This window comes from Pithys albifrons, chromosome 5 (genome assembly GCF_047495875.1).
Source record: "Pithys albifrons albifrons isolate INPA30051 chromosome 5, PitAlb_v1, whole genome shotgun sequence".
Classification (NCBI taxonomy): Eukaryota; Metazoa; Chordata; class Aves; order Passeriformes; family Thamnophilidae; genus Pithys; species Pithys albifrons.
The window spans coordinates 27,318,198-27,338,613 of NC_092462.1; the positions used below are offsets into that span (position 1 = coordinate 27,318,198).

Sequence of the window (20,416 nt, forward strand, 5' to 3'; positions counted from 1 at the left end):
TACAAGGCCCATTGGGTTTTGCTAGAGATAAGCAAGGAGCAATGGTCAGGCTGAAGGGCAGCAGCACTCAATCATTACCCAGGAAAATAAGCTGCCTACAGGGACACCATATAATCATACACTGCTGAAAAGCATGTTACTGTTTTCTTAAGTGAATGAAAAACAATTTTTCAGCTCTACCAATGCATCCCTGCATCTCCTCTGACTTCCACAGAGTCAGTTACAAGCTAATCAATAGTAATTACCTATCATCTGGTCTTGCTCTCCTCAGAGTGCTGCTACCTGACACTGCTCCTTGATTATCTGGAATGTTGTTATGGGTTTAGCCAGGTGGGCCTAAATTTAGGCTTTGAAGTTCAGACTAGGCCTGGAATTGTCAGCTGACTTGAGCTGGGCTGAGCTAGCTAACAGGTGACATCTTCTAGCCAATAATATTGTATTCCATACCATATTACATCATCTCAAAAGGGGTAAAATCCAGTGTGTGGGAGCGGCTTAGTCAGTTCCACCATGGCCGGGCTACAAGCCAGTGGTGCAACTTTTGTCCTGGAGTGGGCCTTGCTCCTGCTGTTGCTGCTGCTTGCATTTTGTTAGAGTTCAGGGAAGTAGAAATATTTTGTTGTTCTACCTTCTCTTTCTTGCAGGGTGTCTTTTAGAGTACTTACAGATCTAAAGTAATACACTTTGTATTAATTGGGAGTGGGAAGTTATTTCTTGTTATACATAACTTGTGTGTGTTATATTGTAGTTTTCTCTTAATTTTCTCTTTTCTGTATAAATACATGTAGTTAGCTTCAGCATAAACCTGGTTTAGAGGTTTTTTTCCTTTCCCCTTTCTTTTTTCCCTTAGCTGGTTGGGGGGAGGAGGAACCCTTTCTCTCTGTCTTGGACAGCTGGCGTTTTGCCGGCTCAACCCAAGACACATGTGGAGGTTAGGAACTTGCAGGAACCGTGTTTCTTGATGAAAGCTGTTACTTCTCAAGCAGTAAGTCACTCTTTCATCACTAAATAATAATTGGACTTTTGTTGTAGCCAAAGTTCCCTGGCACCCTATGAAGGCTATATACCTGGAGAGATGGTTTTCTGCCAAGAAACATTTTCTAGTTCTTAGATAATAATTTCAGCAAGTTTGGACTGTTGCTAAATCACTAAAAAAAAAAATCAATTTTCAACTTAAGCCTTGTATTTGGTTCAAAATCTCGCAAGAATTAAAGAATCCATCTGAGGATTTTTAAAGTAGCCCATGAGGATTCACAAGCACAGTGTACCTCTTCAGCAATCCTTAATGAATGCTTCAGGGGCATTTGCACTTGTTCCTATGTCGCTACTGAAATTATTCTCAGCATCCAACATAATCTCCAAGCAATTTTAGAATAAGTGTAGTATTGCAGAGATTTAAATGATAATCCGAAAAAAGTGGCATTATCTAGTTCTGCAGGATAAATTAGAGATACTTACAGGATCAAATGTATCAAGTTGGTAGAGTAACTGTCATGTATAGCACTGAAATGTATGTATTCAGGAGTTTGAAATTATCCTATGCAAATAAAGCCAAACAGTAATAAAGGAGAAGATTTAGCAGAGAATCAAGCCAACCAATGGAGCCAGTCACCAGTAAAGCCATTAAACCGGCAGATAACAAAGTAAGCAAAACCTAAGTTACAAGAAAAGAGTAGCATTTGACAGAATTAAGAAGGCTTGAAGAAGCTAAAAGTTATAATACAGCTGTAATGAGCTACTCAGATCCATCAATTTAATACCAATACCAGGCTTGGAGCCACTGACCTCCTTTATCACTCTCCAGGGCAGTAGTCCTGCAAGCACCTAGAGAAGTTCAGATCTCAGGGCATCTGCCTACAGTTGGAAAATAATAAATGTAATTTTTGTATTCAGCGACCTAGGGAAGATGCTGAATGGTACAGCACAAGGATACACATTTGTTTAGAAGAAGTTGAACTTGTCACAAAACAGTGACTCTGCTAAACCACAGCTCAACACCCATACGCAGCCAAGTCCTGCATACAATCACTGCTGGGTTTGGCAGTATTTATTAACAGCTCGTGCGCAGATGAAGTGTTGGATTTGATAGGTCATGCAAGTTAACACCTCTAAGTGTTTTATTCCCACTGTCTCCAACAAGCACAAGCTGTTAGGGACTTACTCAGAGGAAAATACGTGGAGATTTCAGTTCCCTGGGGATTTCTGCACTGAGGAAGTCTTTTTACCATGCTCATGAACGAAGTATTGAACCTGAGTAAAATGCAGAAGTAAAGTAAAATGCCACCACAGAGAGACAGAAGGGAGGCTTGATTCCTTTTGAATTAATCAACCACTTTATCTCTAGTGCAGTTCTCTTCTTAAGCCACCAGATAGATGTCCCTTATTCCTCAAATACACTTTTCAGTCTGCTCCCCATTTAAAACTGAGAAGCAAAGTCTCCCTCCGAGGGGCTCTGCTTTGGGTACCGTTCATGCCATGCCAAATGGTGGCCTGTGAGGGCTCTTGTGGGCTGGGACTGGGTGATCTCATGAGAAAGGTGTAATTCAAGATGACACACTGAGTATCAATACGCTCATTGATTGTGAGAGAGGGGAAGCAAAAGGGGCAAAATGAGCACAACAACTTTCCAAATAACATACTGAGTTCACTGTGCTAAGATGACCATTTTCCAGCATCAAGACAAGTAAGCTAAATAAGAGAAAAAAGAGTTTTAAAGAAAGGAGGCCCAGCTTAGCACTGAAAAAAGGTATTTTCATAATAATTTTTAGCCAGTCCTATCCATATCTCCTGTAAAGTGCAATCAACCAGGTTTCACAGTGATTCCTTGATTTACTCTTAATTAGGCCCGATTAGGTAAAACCAGTAAAACCATTTCATCTTCAAAATTACTTTGATGGACACAACAGAGTTCACAGCAGTAAGAGCAGAGCAAATTAAGGAGTGAGATTTTAGAAGAGGGTGGGCACAGCATTTTGTCACATGGCATCAGTTACAATTCTGGGAATAAGTATAGTAGATATTGGAGATACATCTTCTTGACAGTACTTTATTGCTCTTGTCTATATATTTTTATTTATTTTGGTCTTTATATTTTTATCATCTCTGTACTATTTTTTAATGCTAGCTAGAATTTGTTTAGCACTGTAGGAATTCACTGTACATATAGCACTGTTTGTTTTCCTACTGGGATTACCATTAAGCTTACGGAAAAGAAACTTTTCTTCTTCAACTGTTAAATCTCATCCAAGGGATTTTTGTCTTCTCTCCAGTCATCCTGAATTCCTTGTGTTCACCCAACTTTCAACTTCTGCTCCAAAATGGTAATTAAAAAGATGCTTCTTTATTGTTATTTAAGAAAACTAGGTAAGGACATAAAAGATGAACATGGTCTTATAGAAATAAATGTAAAGTATGTATATATCTTAAGCCTTTTACTGATTTGGGTTCTGAGAAATGTCCTACTATATGCCTTAATGCTTCCCAAATATAGGGTATGTTTCACTTGGAGTTCATTTGCTTTTAAATTTGTGAGAAGATTATTAATTCACCTGAAATGCTGCTCACTAATTTTAATGTTAATTGGTAAACATTCCTCTTTTCAGTAATTCATTTTATCTTTAAATGTACTGTCAGGACCTTATAGAATTTCAGCGTATTTTAAGATTTTGACGGGTTGCTCAGCAACATATGAAATTAAGTTGTGTTATAATCACCATGGCAAGTATTTGTGAATAGCGGCTCTTGTTGACAGGACATAAATCTCAATAATCTTTAATCAGTTTTCCTACTTTATAAGCATGATAACTAGAATGTAGTTCAGAGTCACAAATCCAAGCAACTGAAAGACTTCTTTAAACATATGTGTAGTCTTTTCCATTCAATTCAGGTCAGAACTGAATTCCTCACATAAAGATGTGTCTCAGACTGCCTTGTCAGGAGCCCTCTGTGGAATGTAGCTGTGCTTCCAGTAAAAAATCAGTTTACACCAGTTCCGTAAAAGCAAAGTGAGTCACCTTCTTTTAGTGAGCCTTTTTGGTTTTGTCTTTCAAATGTAAGGCTTGTTGCTGTTGGAATAGTTTGCTTTTGAGGCTCTGGTTAGCTTTGTAGCAAGCAACTAGTAACCTCTTAGCTACATTTGATATAATTTCTACGACTTTGAGAGGAAGTGTTTACCAGGAAGAAAGACACTCGGACCCCCTGTATTGATACCAATTCACTTCCACACTGCTACAAAGAATAGCTGGGTTTGGATTAGAATGTAGGTGATCTCAGGGGATGATAATTGCTTTATGGTGATGTGGTTTGGCTAGATGAAGAGATATTTCTCCTATGACTGCGCCTACCAGCCATAGTCAGGCTTAGCCTCTGCCTACAAATGATTGTATCACATTAGATGTTTTAGCTTCTTTGCCTCCCACACTGATATGACAGTACTCCCTAGGGAAAACAACTTTTTACTATTATTAGTTAGTGCCTTGACCCTGAAACGTCCGTTGTCAGCCCCTTAAGGATGGAGAGCACATGAAAATGTTCTGATGCTGCTGTCTTGTGTGAAGAGATCAAACACATTAAGCTCCTTAATAGAGATGCAACTTACACAGAGACTACAGGCCTACAAAAGGAATTACAAAAATCCATCTGAGAAGTAATGAAAACATGAATTAATAACTTTGTATCCTTCTGTGAATCCTGGCCTCAGCTTTGCTTATTTCTGTGGATGCCAGCGTGAGACTTTTGATATACTCCTAGTAAAACATTCAATGAATGGCCCTAACTTTGTGTTCAAAGTGTCATGAATATAAAACTGGCAATTCAGGTTTCATGTGTTTTGCAGATTTTTTAACCCCAGGAAATATTCAGAAATGCAGGGCTGACTGTCACTTTGATTATGTAGGTGAATCAGTAATGGTTTTCTTGGCATTTTATTGGACTGAAGACACCTTTTGTGTCATCTTCCTAACAGCAGGTTCCCATCGACACAGGACAGCACAGGACTGCTCCCCCATGACCTCAGTACATAACCAGACTGGGCAAAACCACTTAATTAAAGTGCAAAAATCAAAATGAAACAGGACAAAACAAAAGACTGGAAACATTTCAGACAACAGATCTTCAATGCCTGAAACAAGGCAACAAACCTGCCAGGGACCAAAAAACCAAACCAACCCCACAACTCAAGAAAAATATCTCTAATTTCTCAGCAAAAAATTCCAGAAGATCATATTTTTCACAGTGGTTTCCAAGTGAAAAGCAAGATTTACTGTCATTGCTCCTCAGAAATTTTCACTGAGAAGTGGTAACCTATTCCAGAGACAAAATGTTCAAAACTAGTCAATGCTTTCAAAGGGAAATAAAGCTGCTTTTTTCCTCAGAAATCCTGCTGGTTGCCAGTGTTGACATAAAACTCACTCTTGACCAGGCTCCTGAATGCTCAGCAAGCTCAGCAGGATGGTGTAGTTGTTTTGTTTATTTATAAGCGTTGCAAGTTTCCTACTGTAGCTGCTACCACATTTAAATGATCTTGGCAAGAGCAAAGCATACAAGGATACATTCTGAAAGAAGGACCATGTGATTGCCTGGCAGGCAGTTTCCTCTCTTTTTTAAGCCCAAAGCACATCTTTTCAGCCTCTTCTAAGTGTTACTATTTGTGAGGACATTTGAAGCAGGTAAAATAGTAGCAGTGCTACAAGGGAGATAAGTAGTCCAGAAAAGAGCCTGACACTGCTCTTGAGGCAGAATACTGAGGGCTCTCCAGGCAGGTTTTTCTTCCTCAGTACAACCACTCATGGGTGATAAATGAATTACTTACCATTTCTGCAAGGTATAGTAAGAGCCATACCATTTTAGCATCCCAGAAAGCCAAAGAGAAAGTATTTTTAAAGTTAAGGAGAGCTTTCCTGAATCCATTGTAAGTCTATAGGCAGAACATTGGCACCTAAATCTATCAGAATTGACCTTTGGAGGAAGTAGGAATGTCTTTCAGGCCAAGCAATAAATAAATGAAACATCCAGTTATGCAAGGAGCCAGAAAAATATGAGATCCAAGTTACCTGAAAAGTTTACAGCATTTAAAGTGCTGCTTGCTAAGAGTCTGTACAGCTGGGAGTGACAAAACAATGCTGCTGAAGGAACAGGTAATGGATATTCCGAGAAACACTTTTGTAAGACTTTCATAATTCTTTGGCATCTCCTCTGTTTTCCAGGGAAGAACTCAAGGGGTTTTGTGTGGGATTGCATGTTGCATGAAGCCACAAAGTTTTCAGGCTCCGTCTTACTGCAAACATTTGGGATTGTTTTTCCCACTCCCCTATTTCCCTCTTCTTCATACTACTTAGAGCCTCAGAAGAGCAAAGCATAGTCATATAATTTGCATAATCAACTGATGTCCACTAGCAAATCCAGAATCTTAAATGCACAGTGCTTCTGTGTAGGCCAAACATCTCACACTCCCACTCCTGTTCAGCCCTCCCCCTCCCTGCTGCTGTATTTCCCGACATACAGAGGAAAGGGTAAGTTCTGCAGTGCTTGGGGAACACTTGTTGCTGAATTGTGCTATTTAAACTGATGGAGTAAGAGAACCCTGCAGTAGTGAATCTTCTCTAACTGTGCCCTCCTGGCCAATGCTTCGCATCTGCAAAAGTAGAGTGCCTGCCCTGAGGTGGTCTCTGTGGCAGATTCATCCTGGGAACTTGTAGCTTCAAAACATGAAGTCCATATATTTTTTCTATCACTCAGCAGCTCATTCTGACCATGAGTTAGCTATTTCATTGCTTATGATGGACAAGTCTAACTAGGAAGTAATCATTATGTTGATTTCAAGTTCATCTAGGCAGTGTAGTGTAAATTCATGCTATTCATTGATCACTGCATCAATCACTGACAATTTTCAGAGGAAATTAACCAGTGAAATTGCTTTAAAAACCTCACACTGTGAATGTCAGCCACAGACCGATCTCAAAGTAATGTAATTTTTAAATTCACCCTAGAGATTTTCTGGCAAAGGGCAGTTCTGAAATCATACTTCCCCTCCCCAGACTGGGAATTAAACTACAAATGCATTGCATAAGCCAGCTGGTTTCTAGGGTCTACATTCGGTAAGAAAGCCGATCAGAATGTGCATTTTGGAATCCTGCTGGCTACAAATCACCTTACAAACTGATCCCCAAATGAAATGCTATCTAGGAACCAATTCAACAGCTGCTGAAATTCAGACATTACTGGAACAAAGGACAGCAATTTGCCTACGGGACACCTGAATGAAAAATGATGTTAAATGCTGCCATAAATACAGCACCATATGGAACCAGATGAAAATTACAGTTTTTCACAGTGTTCTTGACTTGCTCTCAAAGTTATCCAGATTGCTAAAAGTTTTGCCTGCTCTTGGACATTTTTAAGGTGTTGAGGAACTATTAAAACTAAGCCAAAATACAGTTCCTCTGTTAGTATGTCCTAGCTGTTAGAAATAAAATTTATTTTCCCCTGACAGAGTTTTGGAAAGTGTCAAGGTGATACAATTTTGGAGGCAAAAAGCAAAAGCCATGAAAAAAGCCAAACTTCTCCATTCCTGCTTCATTTCACTCTGTAAAACCTCTCAGCTCTAACTACTCCCATCCTTTAAAAATCATGCACCATTCACAGCTGCTCAGTAAGCAATCCTGTTTTATGTACTTGTGAACCAATATAATCTGTAATTATTATACTGACATTAGAAAAAGATACAGGCATCAGTGTTCAATAATGGTGTGTAAGTGGTCTCTGTGTTGCTGAGTGGGCTATAACTTACAGTCCCAATAGCCACTGAAATGAAGGATCCTCAGGTCATCTGTATACTGTTACTAGTAAATTGTACCAAAAGTTTGTGTATTTGCAAGGGCTATTTTTATAAGCATTTGTTTGTTCATTCATTTATCTTCAGCCTCATTAAAAATTAGCATATTAAGCAGATAAAAGAGAATTCAGGTTGGTCAGTTGTACTTCTGACTTCAATACCTATCAAGAATCTGAACCTGACATTCCCCATACTCAGTGATATGAAGTCAACACACAGCCAGAGAGCCGTGCATCACTAAAAAAGACTCTCCCTGTGGAGCCACCTTTTCGCTACACTCATAAGCTATTTGTGATGGAATAACCAGAAGCCAGGTCCTGATTTCAATTACAGTGGCCTAATTTACCTGTCATCAAAGCAGTGATTTTAAGTTTACTTCACTGTAATGGAGAAGAGTGTTTTGGCTAAATATTCCATATATACACACATAAAAATGTAACACTACTAGTAAGTGAGAACAAGACTAACATTTTAATGTGTTTACTTCCATTTGTAGCTTGCATGGTAAATTTATTGCAACAATAAGCACTTTTTCTCGTGTCCTCCTTTATTTTCACTTTTGTTCTTCAAGAAGGTTATTGATTTCTCTCCTCTTCAAATAATGTATGATCTGGCAAGTCAAAGGGGAATCATTTCAATGTTGAGGAGCAGATCAGGACACAATCCTGAATAGCAGAACTAAAGAAATGCCATTTCTGGGTGACCCTTTTGCACTGGCAGTGCTGTTGTATGTGAGGATCCCCAAACCCCCTTCATAGCCTAATGTCAAGGGCAGCTGGTGTGCAGAAGTGCCTACCTGAAGACGGCGAGGCTGAGAGACCAGAGCACTAGCGGTTTCCTCAGTTCAAACTTTGCTCGTTTGTTCATTAGGTGACGACCACCAAATATAAAGGCAGCATACAGAGCTGAAAATAGGAATGATTTCTTCCTGCAAAACAAAATAAAAAAAACACCTGTCAAGTGTTTAATTAGTAATAGGCACACAACAGAGTCACATATAGATATCACTGCTAAGGGCTTGTGCATTTCCTCAGAAGGAAACTCTTTTGAAGATGTTCCTGCATCTCAGCTGAGCTTATAATTTCTGTATGAATCTACGTGCCTGCACATAGAGTCAGGGCCAGCAGCAGGCAAAACTGATCCAGTGGAAGTTCTGAAAAAGGACAGCCAAATTTGGCTTCCATTCTTCCCCAGTTTCTGAAGATTGAACTTCTGTGAGGAACAGGACACTGCAGAGCTCAGACACACTTCTGCAAGCCCGACATTGCTGATACTTGAATCAGCTGATCACATTTTGCACCTCATTTATCCTTTTCACATAAATTTTTGTTTCCTGCAGGATTCTTGCTACCTAGCAATTTAATTTCCCATTGTTTCCTCCAAGAAGGCACTTAAAGATCAGGAGCACTGTAACATAACATGATGAGCCTCATGAAAAGCAGAGAACCAGTAAGGGAAGGTCAATAGCCCCATTAAGCAGCAGCGACCATGCTGGGTGGCATCGCCCTGCAGCATTTAAGCCCTGCCTGTGAGTGCCGGTTCAGGAAATCCAGTGCACTGGCTGAAAGGTCAGACAAGGTTCTGTTAATGAACTTCAATGATACTCTTCAAATTGCAAGTTTTATTTTTAAAACTGCCTGATAGTAGTCCAGCTCAGCAACAATTCCCAAACTTTTGAACTCCACTACTGTAACTCATTGTAAATTGACCAATGTCAAAAATAGATTCAGCCTGGGATTCCTTCCCACCCAGCACAGTATTATACTGACTAAGACTTAATGTGTGTATAGCATTAATGGTAGCCTAACTGGATGGGCATCTATTCAAGAACAGAATTTTCTCCACAGAATCTGCAGTTACATTCACAAATATCAGTGGACTACAACTTTGCACCAGAAGGTTCTAGCTCTTTCTGGACCCCAAAAGAATGACAAAGACTTTCAGGAAAGGTAACTACTTCACTAACATCCCAGAAAATGCAGCAGCAAGGTAAAGACCTTTTGTTCCTTCTGATGCTAGAACCCCAAAATACAGGAGCAGCAGACAGGCCTGTGATCAGGTCACAGCATGCTGCCCAGGCTTCCCATCAGGGGCAAGGCTCACCCATGTTGTGCTCTTGAGCATTTTTACAGGATTTTCAACTGGACATTTAAATGAAAGTATGTTGCTTCACCTCAAAATAAAGACAAGTATATGCTGTGGTGTCACTACTGGTGCCAAGAAGATGCAATCCTCAGGCTTGTTCACTACGATTAGCCAGCTGAGGGTATCCCCATGGCAAGGAATCCATAGAGCACAGCCAAGCAATATGTGCAGCACAGTGTGGCACAGCACAGCATGCACCTGCACCTACTCAAGGCAACTGGTACATGGATCAAGACTCTCAATGAACAAGGGTCTTTCTGTAAGGTTCAGAAACACTAAGAAAAGCTGTAACACATCTGTTTGGAAATACAAAGAATGCACATGCAGCCTTCATTCAAGACAAATGAATTTTATATGTTTGCAAGCTAAGTAAAAACTAAGTCCAAGGAGACTGAGGCATATCAGCATACATTCAGCAGCAAGCCATTTTCTGCCCAGTTAGAAACTCCTCAGTTTCTACTGATGTGTTTGTAGCTCTCTGTTGCATGACAGAGGTAACTGCATGAAAATCCACCTGATACTCTGCACTGAGAAGGGAGGACCCAGTGCCTGTGGTTTCTGGGGTGAGCTTTAGCACACATGCTGGCAAAAGCCTCGAGAGTAACACGATGACCACAGAGCCAGCATTCTCTCACATTGTGTGTTGAGAGAGTGTAATTGCCATGGCAATGATTATTGCAACAAGGTTTTGAAAACCACAAAGCCTTAGCCCTTACTCATCTAATAATACAGAAAAAAGCTTTCAGTTTCACTTCTCTGGGATTGAATTTCAGTAGGGGAAGGCACAGAATCACCACATTTGATCATATGATTGGAGTTTCGCTTGTCTGGACATCAGCAAACATTTGTTAACCAGTCTCGGTAATGATGAACCACCTCAAACTTGCTCCTACAGACAGCCTTGCTGTTTACATAATATTTATGGGCTACAAGATAGAAGCAGGCTGTCAGCGTGAGGACTGACTGCATTCCCAGCTCCTTGCCTCTGCAGCCTTATCAGCAGCCTAGTGCAGAGAAGCTCACTGCCAACCTGGCGCTGGCAAGGGAAGGCAAAGGGAGTCTGATGGGCTCTACCCACAGTCTGCAGTGCTGTCCTCACTGTCCCTGGGCATCAGGAGAGATGCCTGCTCTGAATGCTTCTGCCCCTTCAATCCTGCAAAAATCTGGCCTTACAGTGCTCACTACAGACTGACAGCAATGCACATGAGACAAGGTATGGAGATATGCCAGGTGACAGCCAGGGGCCACACAGGAGTGTGCACGCATGCAGCCTCATGCAATGAGGTAGGTGTAAATCCCCCACTGCATGACTGCAGAGGCAGTCCTTCATGCCAGAGGAGGAAAGGTCTGTCCTGCACTGATGCATGCATGGAGCTCCAAAGTAACCAAGAGGAGGATGACATCTCGAGTAGTGCAGGGGAAAAGACTGCAGTACAGTGCTGCCATGCAGCTGCCAACAGGGAACAGGCTACACAGGAGACCATCAGAATTCAGGAGCAGTAGCTAAAGATAGATTTGCAAGAAGGCAGGGAAGAAGTAGTTCATTTCTGTATCATATACATCGAAGACTTCAAAGTAATGGTTTGATTTCATCTTCAGTTCAAGAAAAATAGATGAATTTGATTGAGTTAGTAGCTCAGGTCTGGGTTCTGTTTGACTTCTTTCCTCCTGAGCTAGATAATCTATGTATTTACAGCAAATAACATTTCATTTTGCTTATTACTGAAACTGTTTTTTGTGAGTTCAGTCAGTTTGTTGAAGCCAATAGTTACATTACACTAATTAGAACAAATAAATTTTAGGTCACTTTTAACAGCTTTGAAATGAGTTCAGCATTATTTACAATGATGGTAAATTGTATTCCCACTGTATACAGCTTTGTATCAGCAGTGACAGACATGGTGAGATTTGACTGCACGCATGACGAGAACTGCAGAGCAGCTTCAGAGTAAGCAGTGTCAGACAGGGCAGGACATGGTAGTATTATCTCCACCACTCTGTTTTGACACCTGCTGACAACTTTAGATAACTTTTTGCATTCAAAGGACTTTGAATTTTCCTCTCTTTGCAGCATAACCATGGTTAAAAGAACTGGGCAGGCCAGGTGAGGGGCTGCAGAGGTATGTAGTCTTAAGATAATCTGATTAACTGCATTAGACTGGTATTAACCAGTTTTCTAATCAAATTTTTATGATTAATTTTCCCAAAGGTTTATGACTATAGTCTGTTCCTGGGCTGGTGACACAAAGCAGTGGCAATCTGACAGCATTCAATTATATCTGACAAGATTTTAGTTGAAGTAGAGTGATATGAAACACACATTTTGAAAGACAGAGGTTTGGAGTTGTTCTGAAGCACTGTAACTTTTCATTACTATTATCTAAGAGAAAACAAATGGAGCAGATCAATGACAAAAAAATTAACCTTGAAACTAAAAAAAAAATCCCCCAAAGTAATTCAGCATCAGACTCACATCCAGTAACTTCAACGTTAGCACATTCTCATGTTTATCTTCAATTCTGTTCTGCAGGGTAGCTCAGTAGATATAAAGACAGGGCTGCCAAATCCCCCACATTTTTCTGGCATTTCTGCTTCTCACAGTTGTCTCCCGCCTTCCTACATTTTCAGACTTCAGGGACTAAGTACTGTCTCTACTGAATACAACTCCAGGTTTCTCTGGTGAAAAGTTGCCAGCTCTTTCCCCCTTTATAGGCTTCTGGAGAACTTATAAAAGGCTCTGCTTGGGCTGGTAGTTACTGCTGGAAAGAGAGGCAAGGGTTTGGGGCTACGAGCTGAAGATTTGAGGCAGATCTTCCAGGACAGTAGCACAGAGGTGGCTGTATCATGTGGCAAAGGGACAGGAAGAAGCAGCTGACACAGTGGGAGAAAGAGAAGAGAAAGGACAAATGGCAAGCATGGCAGCAAGTGAGGGGAGCTGGTAACCATGAGATGGGATGTGAAGCTGGGACTGCATGAAGTGAAGGAGGCTTGAAGTCCTTTCTCTGCTGAAGCCCCTGGAAGGATGCTTCCTGCACCCATGGGCACACCTACAGCAGAGGAATGGCGACAGGAAAGAAAAGAAGTATAACTGAGAAGGCAGAAACTGAGGCTGATAAAGGAAGACAGAGGAAACAGAACCCACTAGGAACGAAGCTTCTCCTTATTTCCAGACAGGGAATCTCACCCAAGAAAGCCCACTCAGGCACCAAGGAGTGACAGGAAGGCATCAGCCACCTAAGCCGCAGATAGGAAAACACAACACTGGGAATAATCCAAAGAGGAAAACAAATGGCTAAGGAGTAAGAAATCCTGACTCCCAGAAGTACATTATTTATAAAATACTGAAAATATAAGTATTAAGAGAGTATTCTAAAATAAGGGGCCAGAGCCTGAGAGTGCACCTCATGCACAGGAGCTCAAGACATCCCTGTGTCTCTGATGCAAAGTGAAATAGTCCTGAACATTGCAGTGCTGCTGAAGGAGGTGGTTTCAGCCCAGATGCACTGTTGCCATTTTCCCCCCTGAAAATAGCAGACTGAGTCATTATTGTAGAGTTCTTTGATGTTAATGAGTAAACTGAAACAGAGGTATATGTGTGTTATAAAACTATTTCCTTATAGAAATGACCAAAGGACAGTCTTATCATAGATCTTTTAACTATCTTCTTTCATGTAATACAGAATTAACTGCCCTACTGCATTCAGAAGAGGAGTAGTAAAATGAAGCAGTGTTCAAGCCCTCTTTTTACATTCTATAGGATTTTTTAAACTTTTTAAAATCAAGACATATCTACTTTGCACATGCAAAGCTCTTTTTTTAAATTTACTACCACTTCCCCATATGCTGTAAGGGAGAACAACAGGTAAAATAAAATTCCGCTGCAGTTGCCAGAGCAGAGTGCTTCTGGCACGTAAAAGGTCAGTTTCAGGCTCCTGATGCCTGATCTTCTTTTGGCCTACTTCATCACCATTTTATTGATGTAAAAAATAGATTTACTGACAAAGAAAAAAAAGGAAAAAAAGAATGTTTGGCTGTATGAAATATAAGGGAATTTTCTTATGGGTTTCTCCCAGCTTTCAACAGAAAACAACAATCATTTGGGTTTATAATTGAAACTGCTAACTTGAGAGTCTAACTAACTTGCTTTAACCCAAACCCATATGAATCACACAGCATACCCATGTCACAGATCACAAGTACGGCTGGTAGCCTTGCAAAGTTACTTTCTCTCTGGTGCTTATTTAACAATCACACATTCTGTACAAAAAAAAAAAAAGGGTGTGAAAATACTTCTCGGTCTCTCAGTGTTTCTACTTCAGAAATACTGTCATAGCAAACCTTTCTCTCTCTCTCGTCCCTGGTACGATTTTGACAGAACCAGCAAGAAGAGAACCAGTGTGTGGATATGCCACATTTGCATATGAAAATATAACCTGTACTCCTGACTTTGAGTTTCTGCAGCTGTTTCCCATTGGCCATACCAGTCTTAACAATGGAGAGAGAAGGACACACAGAGGAGGATACACACATACCAACATAGTCTGATTTATTCCTACAGCTCAATATCCTTTGACATTTATATTTAGCACAGCAATGACGACAGTCACATACACGTGTAGGTGACTCACTGATGATGGTCTTTGATGTAACAAGCTATCAGAGAGTAAACAGGGACGTATCTCATACCAATCATCTGATCCCTTGATTTCTAAAGCCTGCCTCTCAAAAGACCATTTCAGCCTCCTCATTACAGGTACTGTTGGATATGCAGGTCTGTGCTTTCCCCAAGACCAGAGCAGCTCTCCAGGTACCCCTCTCCCTGCTGGGAACAAGGGAAGGGGAGTCGCAGCCCTGGAAATGTACAGTCCACGGACTGTTATTCCCCCACCTCTGCCTTCTCTCCAGCATCCCGTTCTCAACACCCAATTCATGTTATTACTGACAGACAGTACTTGTATCATTGCCCAGAGTCCTTAACCCACAGAAAGGAAAAGAACACAGCACTGGGAGGCTGCCAGAGTATTAGCCATATACTTAAAATGCATGCAGCTAGGGACAAAAACAGCAGCAAACTTTTCTTGCTTTCTCTGTGAGTGTGAAAATGTAAGAGAAGCATAAGGATGAGAAAACAGTTAAAATTCAGGAACAATTTTTCATTGTTTTGTTTTCCAGACAGAAGCGGCAAACTCAACTCTGAAGCATATAAAGTCTCTTGTTCTTTATAAGCCTCATACAGGCTTGACAGAACAAACCATAAACCTGTCAAAACCGCAAAAGCTACAATCCCAAATATAAACAATATCACAAGAGAAAAGAACTCTCAAATAGAAAGCACTTCATAAAAAACCAAAACCTGAAACAAAACAAGCTCCAAAACTTTGGCTTTTGAAACCAAGTTGCCAAAATTTTGTTATCACTACAGGAAAATCAGCTTCATCTCTGGCTCTGCCCTGTATTTCCTCCACTATTAAACTATGGTTTGAATGCGGACCTACCCAGCGGACACAGCAGGTGATAGTGTGCCTGCAGTGGCAACAGCCACCCCTGAGTTTTCACCTCACACAGACAGCAGTGGGTTGGATTGCTGGGATGAACCCCACCATACCCTCCTACCCAGATGGCATCCCAGGTGAGACGGTCCAGCCTGAGTCAATGACTGCATCACCCTATCTTCAATGCCCTCACTAATCCCCGGGGATGGGCCAGCACCTGATCTCACTTACTGACACTGAACACCTGTAACAATCATTTTTGCATAACCCTACCAAGATTTACATGGCCAGAGCTGGGAGTTTAATTTAGCCTCAGAAGAGTCATAGGAGCCTACTGGGAAAATGATGACCATTCCCATCCCCATTAATAGCCTTTACAGCAGCTTAGTATGGTCAGAGAAACTCTTTCTTTACCAGGTGCCTCTGCGAAATCCATTCATATTACTCTATCAATATATCTAATTCTTAAGACAAGGGCTTGGGGTTATAACAGTGACTAAGTAGGGGGTCCCAAGGATCCCTTGTTGAGGCTTTGTTGAGGCTTTCAGGCAATCAGTGGAGAGATGGCAGAAAGCAGAGAAGCTAATGTAGGTCATGGGCACTGCAGTTCGGATGAAAAGCTACAGTACTTTCATTTTTAATTTCATCAATGTAGATGTAAACCTCAGGCATCCACAGTAAGAACCTGGAGCTAGTAAACACAACTGCAAGTGAACTTGGGGACTACTAACCTACATCTCTCCAAGCTGAAGTCATTCTGTTTGTTCCCACATCTCATCTGAAAGCAGTTAATGAAGATGCTAGTGGAGGTCTGTCATATAGACACAGCATGAAAATAACTAAATCTCCAACCACCTTACTCCTTTGATCTGCTTTATCTGATTAAATCAATCAATGATTATGACATTTAATAACTTTACACTTAAAGGAGTATGTCAACATAAGTCCTTCAGCTCCAGGAAGATCCCTGAAGAAACTCATAAATGTTGTTTATATAGACAAGTGCTGCTTTTTTAAACTACTTAGCAGACACATACTTGTTTATTTAACAGGACACAACACAAGATAAGTAACAGATCAATAAGAATACTTTACTGAAGCTACCTTTGCATCTGCACATGCAGAAAGCCTATGCACCCCAGTACTGTACTCAGGTCTCTCTAAGTGCAAATGCAATTTGTAAACAGTCTTGGAAAAAAATGTCTGTTGAATGTCAAAAAATATTGAAGTTAAAAATAAAGCAGTCACTCAAAATGAAACATGGAAAATGCAGGGATTGCAAGCAGTATGTTACTCTTCTATCTATCCACCCAAAAAGACATTCCAGCAGACGTTGCTCCCTTCCAGCCTTCTGCAATATGACCTCAGAAAATGATGTTGCTACAACTGTCAGTAGATTGCAAAACACAAACAAATAAAAACTGTTCTGATTTTCCTCAGAGCATTCCCAGCCAAAATAGTCATGAAAGATTTTCCTGTGCAATTTTAGAAACAGAGGAGCAAAAAGTAATGTACAAATAAGCCCTTAAAGCTAGGGCTTGGTGACCACCTTATGGAAAACATCACTCGATAACACTTTCAGTACCGGAAAACTACATTATCCTGGAGGAAACCAAACTGAGAGATTGCCTTAAAAGCGTAATTTACAATATATATCTACAACTCTTCTCTTCCATATCTAAGGACCTAAAACCACATAGACAGATCAGAGCAAGGCAGCAATACCATCGGTGGCCTATTTGATTAAAAGAGAATACTGGTGTCGGTGACATTGCAGTAATGAAACTGCAGAGTAAGATGTTTTGCTTTCAAACCTTGTGAATGCTCAGCTGCCCTGAGGAAGAGAGGGGAACAAATGGAACTCCTAAGAAAGGACATTTTGGTAGAGAAGCAAATGAAAGAACATCTTCCAGCATCCCTTACTGAGGAAAAATCAGGTCATTTTGAGAACAACTGCTCTGACTGGTCCCACAGTACTTTTGGATGCATGATGTCAAACACTGCTTGATGTATGTAATTAAGTCTTCAGGGACATCTGACCTTTGTCTATTGCTGAGAGAGCAAATGACAAGGGATGCTAATGGAAATGCTGTAATGAACCTGGACCTAACTCATGACCAATAGGAAACCAGAAAAAAAAATAGGGCAATCTTGTCATAACCTTTTCAATTACCTCTATAAAATAAAGAGCTCTACCCAACAGCCATCCTCTTAGCCAACTGGGAATCAGGTCAGAACAAATACAAAGGTGTTTCAGCAACAGGAAGCAGTTCTGAGTTGCTAGGAGGCAGGTTTACATGCTGCAACCTCCTTTCAACATGATGCTTTGCCACTTGACCACCACATCCTCTGGCAGAGAAGGTAGCATTAGCTGCTTCTGTTATCATTATCAAATGGCATTTTCATGAACTAAACCTTACCACTACTTACACAAGAATTTTTTGCTTTTCATTCCCAGTGGAGGATTCAGTTCCCAGAATAATCTGCTAATAAATTTCACAGAACTTTCAACCTGTCACAATTCCATGTTACAGACCAAGACCTATTGCTTCTCCATTAAAACCAGAGTAGTTTCACTTGAAATCAGTCAAGGCGGTTCCTTTAAAGCAGACACTTTCAAAGGTAGAGGCAAACTGGCCTGAATCCAACTAAAATTCTTTGAGGAGTACATTAAACACAATGAGAAATACTGCAAGCAATAAACAAGTAGAAGTAATTTTCTAATTACTGTCAGAATTTTCAGGATCTAATGTGGACAAAATTTAAGAGGCAGGATGACATACCTGAACCTGTAGTGGAAAAAATGGGACAGAGGAATGTAGCAAGACCTATACATTCACCAACACACATTCCTCAACTAAATATAAGAGCCCAGCTTTTTTTTGGCTAATTCCTGCAAAGATCCCACTTGCAGTCCTGAACCAGCCTGAAATAATCAGAATAAACCAGGAGAAGTGGCACAAAGCAGTACAAAGTACATGGCATTAATGTTGCTTATCTCTATCCTGTCAGCAATATGTTTGTGACAGCTTGTCCTGGCTTTCCACCTCTGCCTACAGCTTTACTCTTGGCACATGCCCCTTCATCTCTCTCTCGAGGTGGCAGGACCTGCCAGCTCTCCACAACTAGTTTGGGTCTTTCTTTTTGCTTCCAGCTCTGATGGTTTGGCTGACTGCATTCTGCCCTTAGCCATTCCCTTACCTAATTAGATGGAATACTAAACTGCTTAGCAGTATTTCACTTTCCATCACAGTATAAGAAGACCAGGTTACTAAAGGATTAGCAAGTTTAACACTAAAGTGTTATATACACAAGAGGGTTGCCTGTCCTAGTCTCTGCTAAATGCTGGTCACAGGGGACCTGTTAAAAGGAAAGACATCACAGACAATCAAGGCAGTATCTGGAGTATGGTGGAAGTGGCTGCATAGCCCATGCAAAGGAACAGGAGCATTACAAGGAGTGAGCAGTGGTTGACATCCAGCTCTTCTGGACAGGTGGACAAATGGAGCAAAGCATGGCCATAAATAGCGGATACATTTTTAAACAATTCACATGCATCAACAGTTAGAACTTAATGGTTATAATCACTGAGGGGCAAAAAGGAGAAAAATATCACAAATTAATAAGAAAGCCAGTTAGTATGTCAGTGATACTGCTTCATATTCTTTTCAAACAGGAAGGAGCATCTCATGAAGGTGGAGAAATTAAGTAAGTTACCCAATCTTTGTTTGTTCCCAAAAGTCACATGACCAGAATTTTTTTACATCTCCAAACATATTTCATTGACTGTTCTTTTTCTTAATTGGATTGTTCACAACTGATTATCTCTGTAACTTGGGGATTTTGCTCAGGTTTCTCTCCATGGCAAGTTTACTAACTAATGGCTGGCCTATAAAGAGGTAAAAAATATCTGTTCTGGTAAAAAGCCCGGCTACTCCTACATTATTTTCTCTATTACATAGTTAATATAGTAAAATATCGTCTATCCTCATCATCTACGCTTACAAACCTTTTTTCATGTGGCTGTTGTAAGAGCAGCAGTAAATCCGCCTCTTGTATCTGTCCATGGTTTGCCATGTTATGATCAGATGACATGCTCTATTCTGTTTGCAAAGGGAACAAAAGAAACTCTTGGCTCCTGAGTACAGGATCTGGTAGGCAAGAGAGAGGGGGAAGAAAATGCTACTATTTTCCCTGAGGTGCTCCAAGTGCTTTGCAACTCTCCCACCAGAGCCTGTGCCAGCAGCTGAACCAAAAAAATACCCAGTCCTTGGTGACCCTCACTGCAGCTGGTGGCTCCATTACACCACTCACACATGCCAAGACTGGGCATCTTTCATGCCTTCTTGCTAAGCCCACAGGATCCAAGTCCCTACCACAGTCTCCATGGGTGGGGCACTCCAGTTTCTGGGCATTAAATACACCTTAGCAATAGCTTAATTTTATGAGCCTCTCTCCTCTGGGAAGGTAAACGCTGCCTCTTTGAGGTTGGTAAGGATCAACATAATTGCATATTTGCCAACCAGTTAACCTAAGCGCCCTGAGAAAAAGTTCTAACATTGTGTATTCAACAAGTTCTTCCACTTCCATAACACCCTAGAGCAAATGGAGTTTGCTAATGTTTATTGCTTTTGGTTTTGTTTCTTCTTTAGCTGTAACTTGCTTTAAGAGTCATGAGTGTAAGCACACTGTAAGTGCATATCTGAGACTTTGACAATTACTCTGCACCTGGACCAGCATTTCACTCCAGCATGTTGGAACTGAAAGCACCAAGGAACAAGAGTTTACTTATGTTTTAGGGACCTACACCAGTGATTCCATTCCTGTCCCATTACAAGGGGCTTTCCAGTCTGTTTTGATTTCTCTAGTTCACTGGGACTCCAGCCTACTGAAAACAGAAATATTTTGGAGATCCTGACCAGCACCAACAACTGACAAACACACACAA

The 20,416-nt window shown here is 40.8% G+C and overlaps 1 protein-coding gene across 3 annotated transcripts in view; it reads right to left on the minus strand.

The window, feature by feature from the left end:
• Positions 1-20,416, minus strand: part of ELOVL6 (ELOVL fatty acid elongase 6) — a 77,053-nt gene that overhangs the window by 18,359 nt on the left and 38,278 nt on the right. For all 3 annotated transcript variants that reach the window (XM_071555999.1, XM_071556000.1, XM_071556001.1), the window contains one exon: positions 8,628-8,759. In XM_071555999.1, the coding sequence (XP_071412100.1) occupies positions 8,628-8,759 (132 nt within the window). The remainder of the gene's footprint in view (positions 1-8,627; positions 8,760-20,416) is intronic.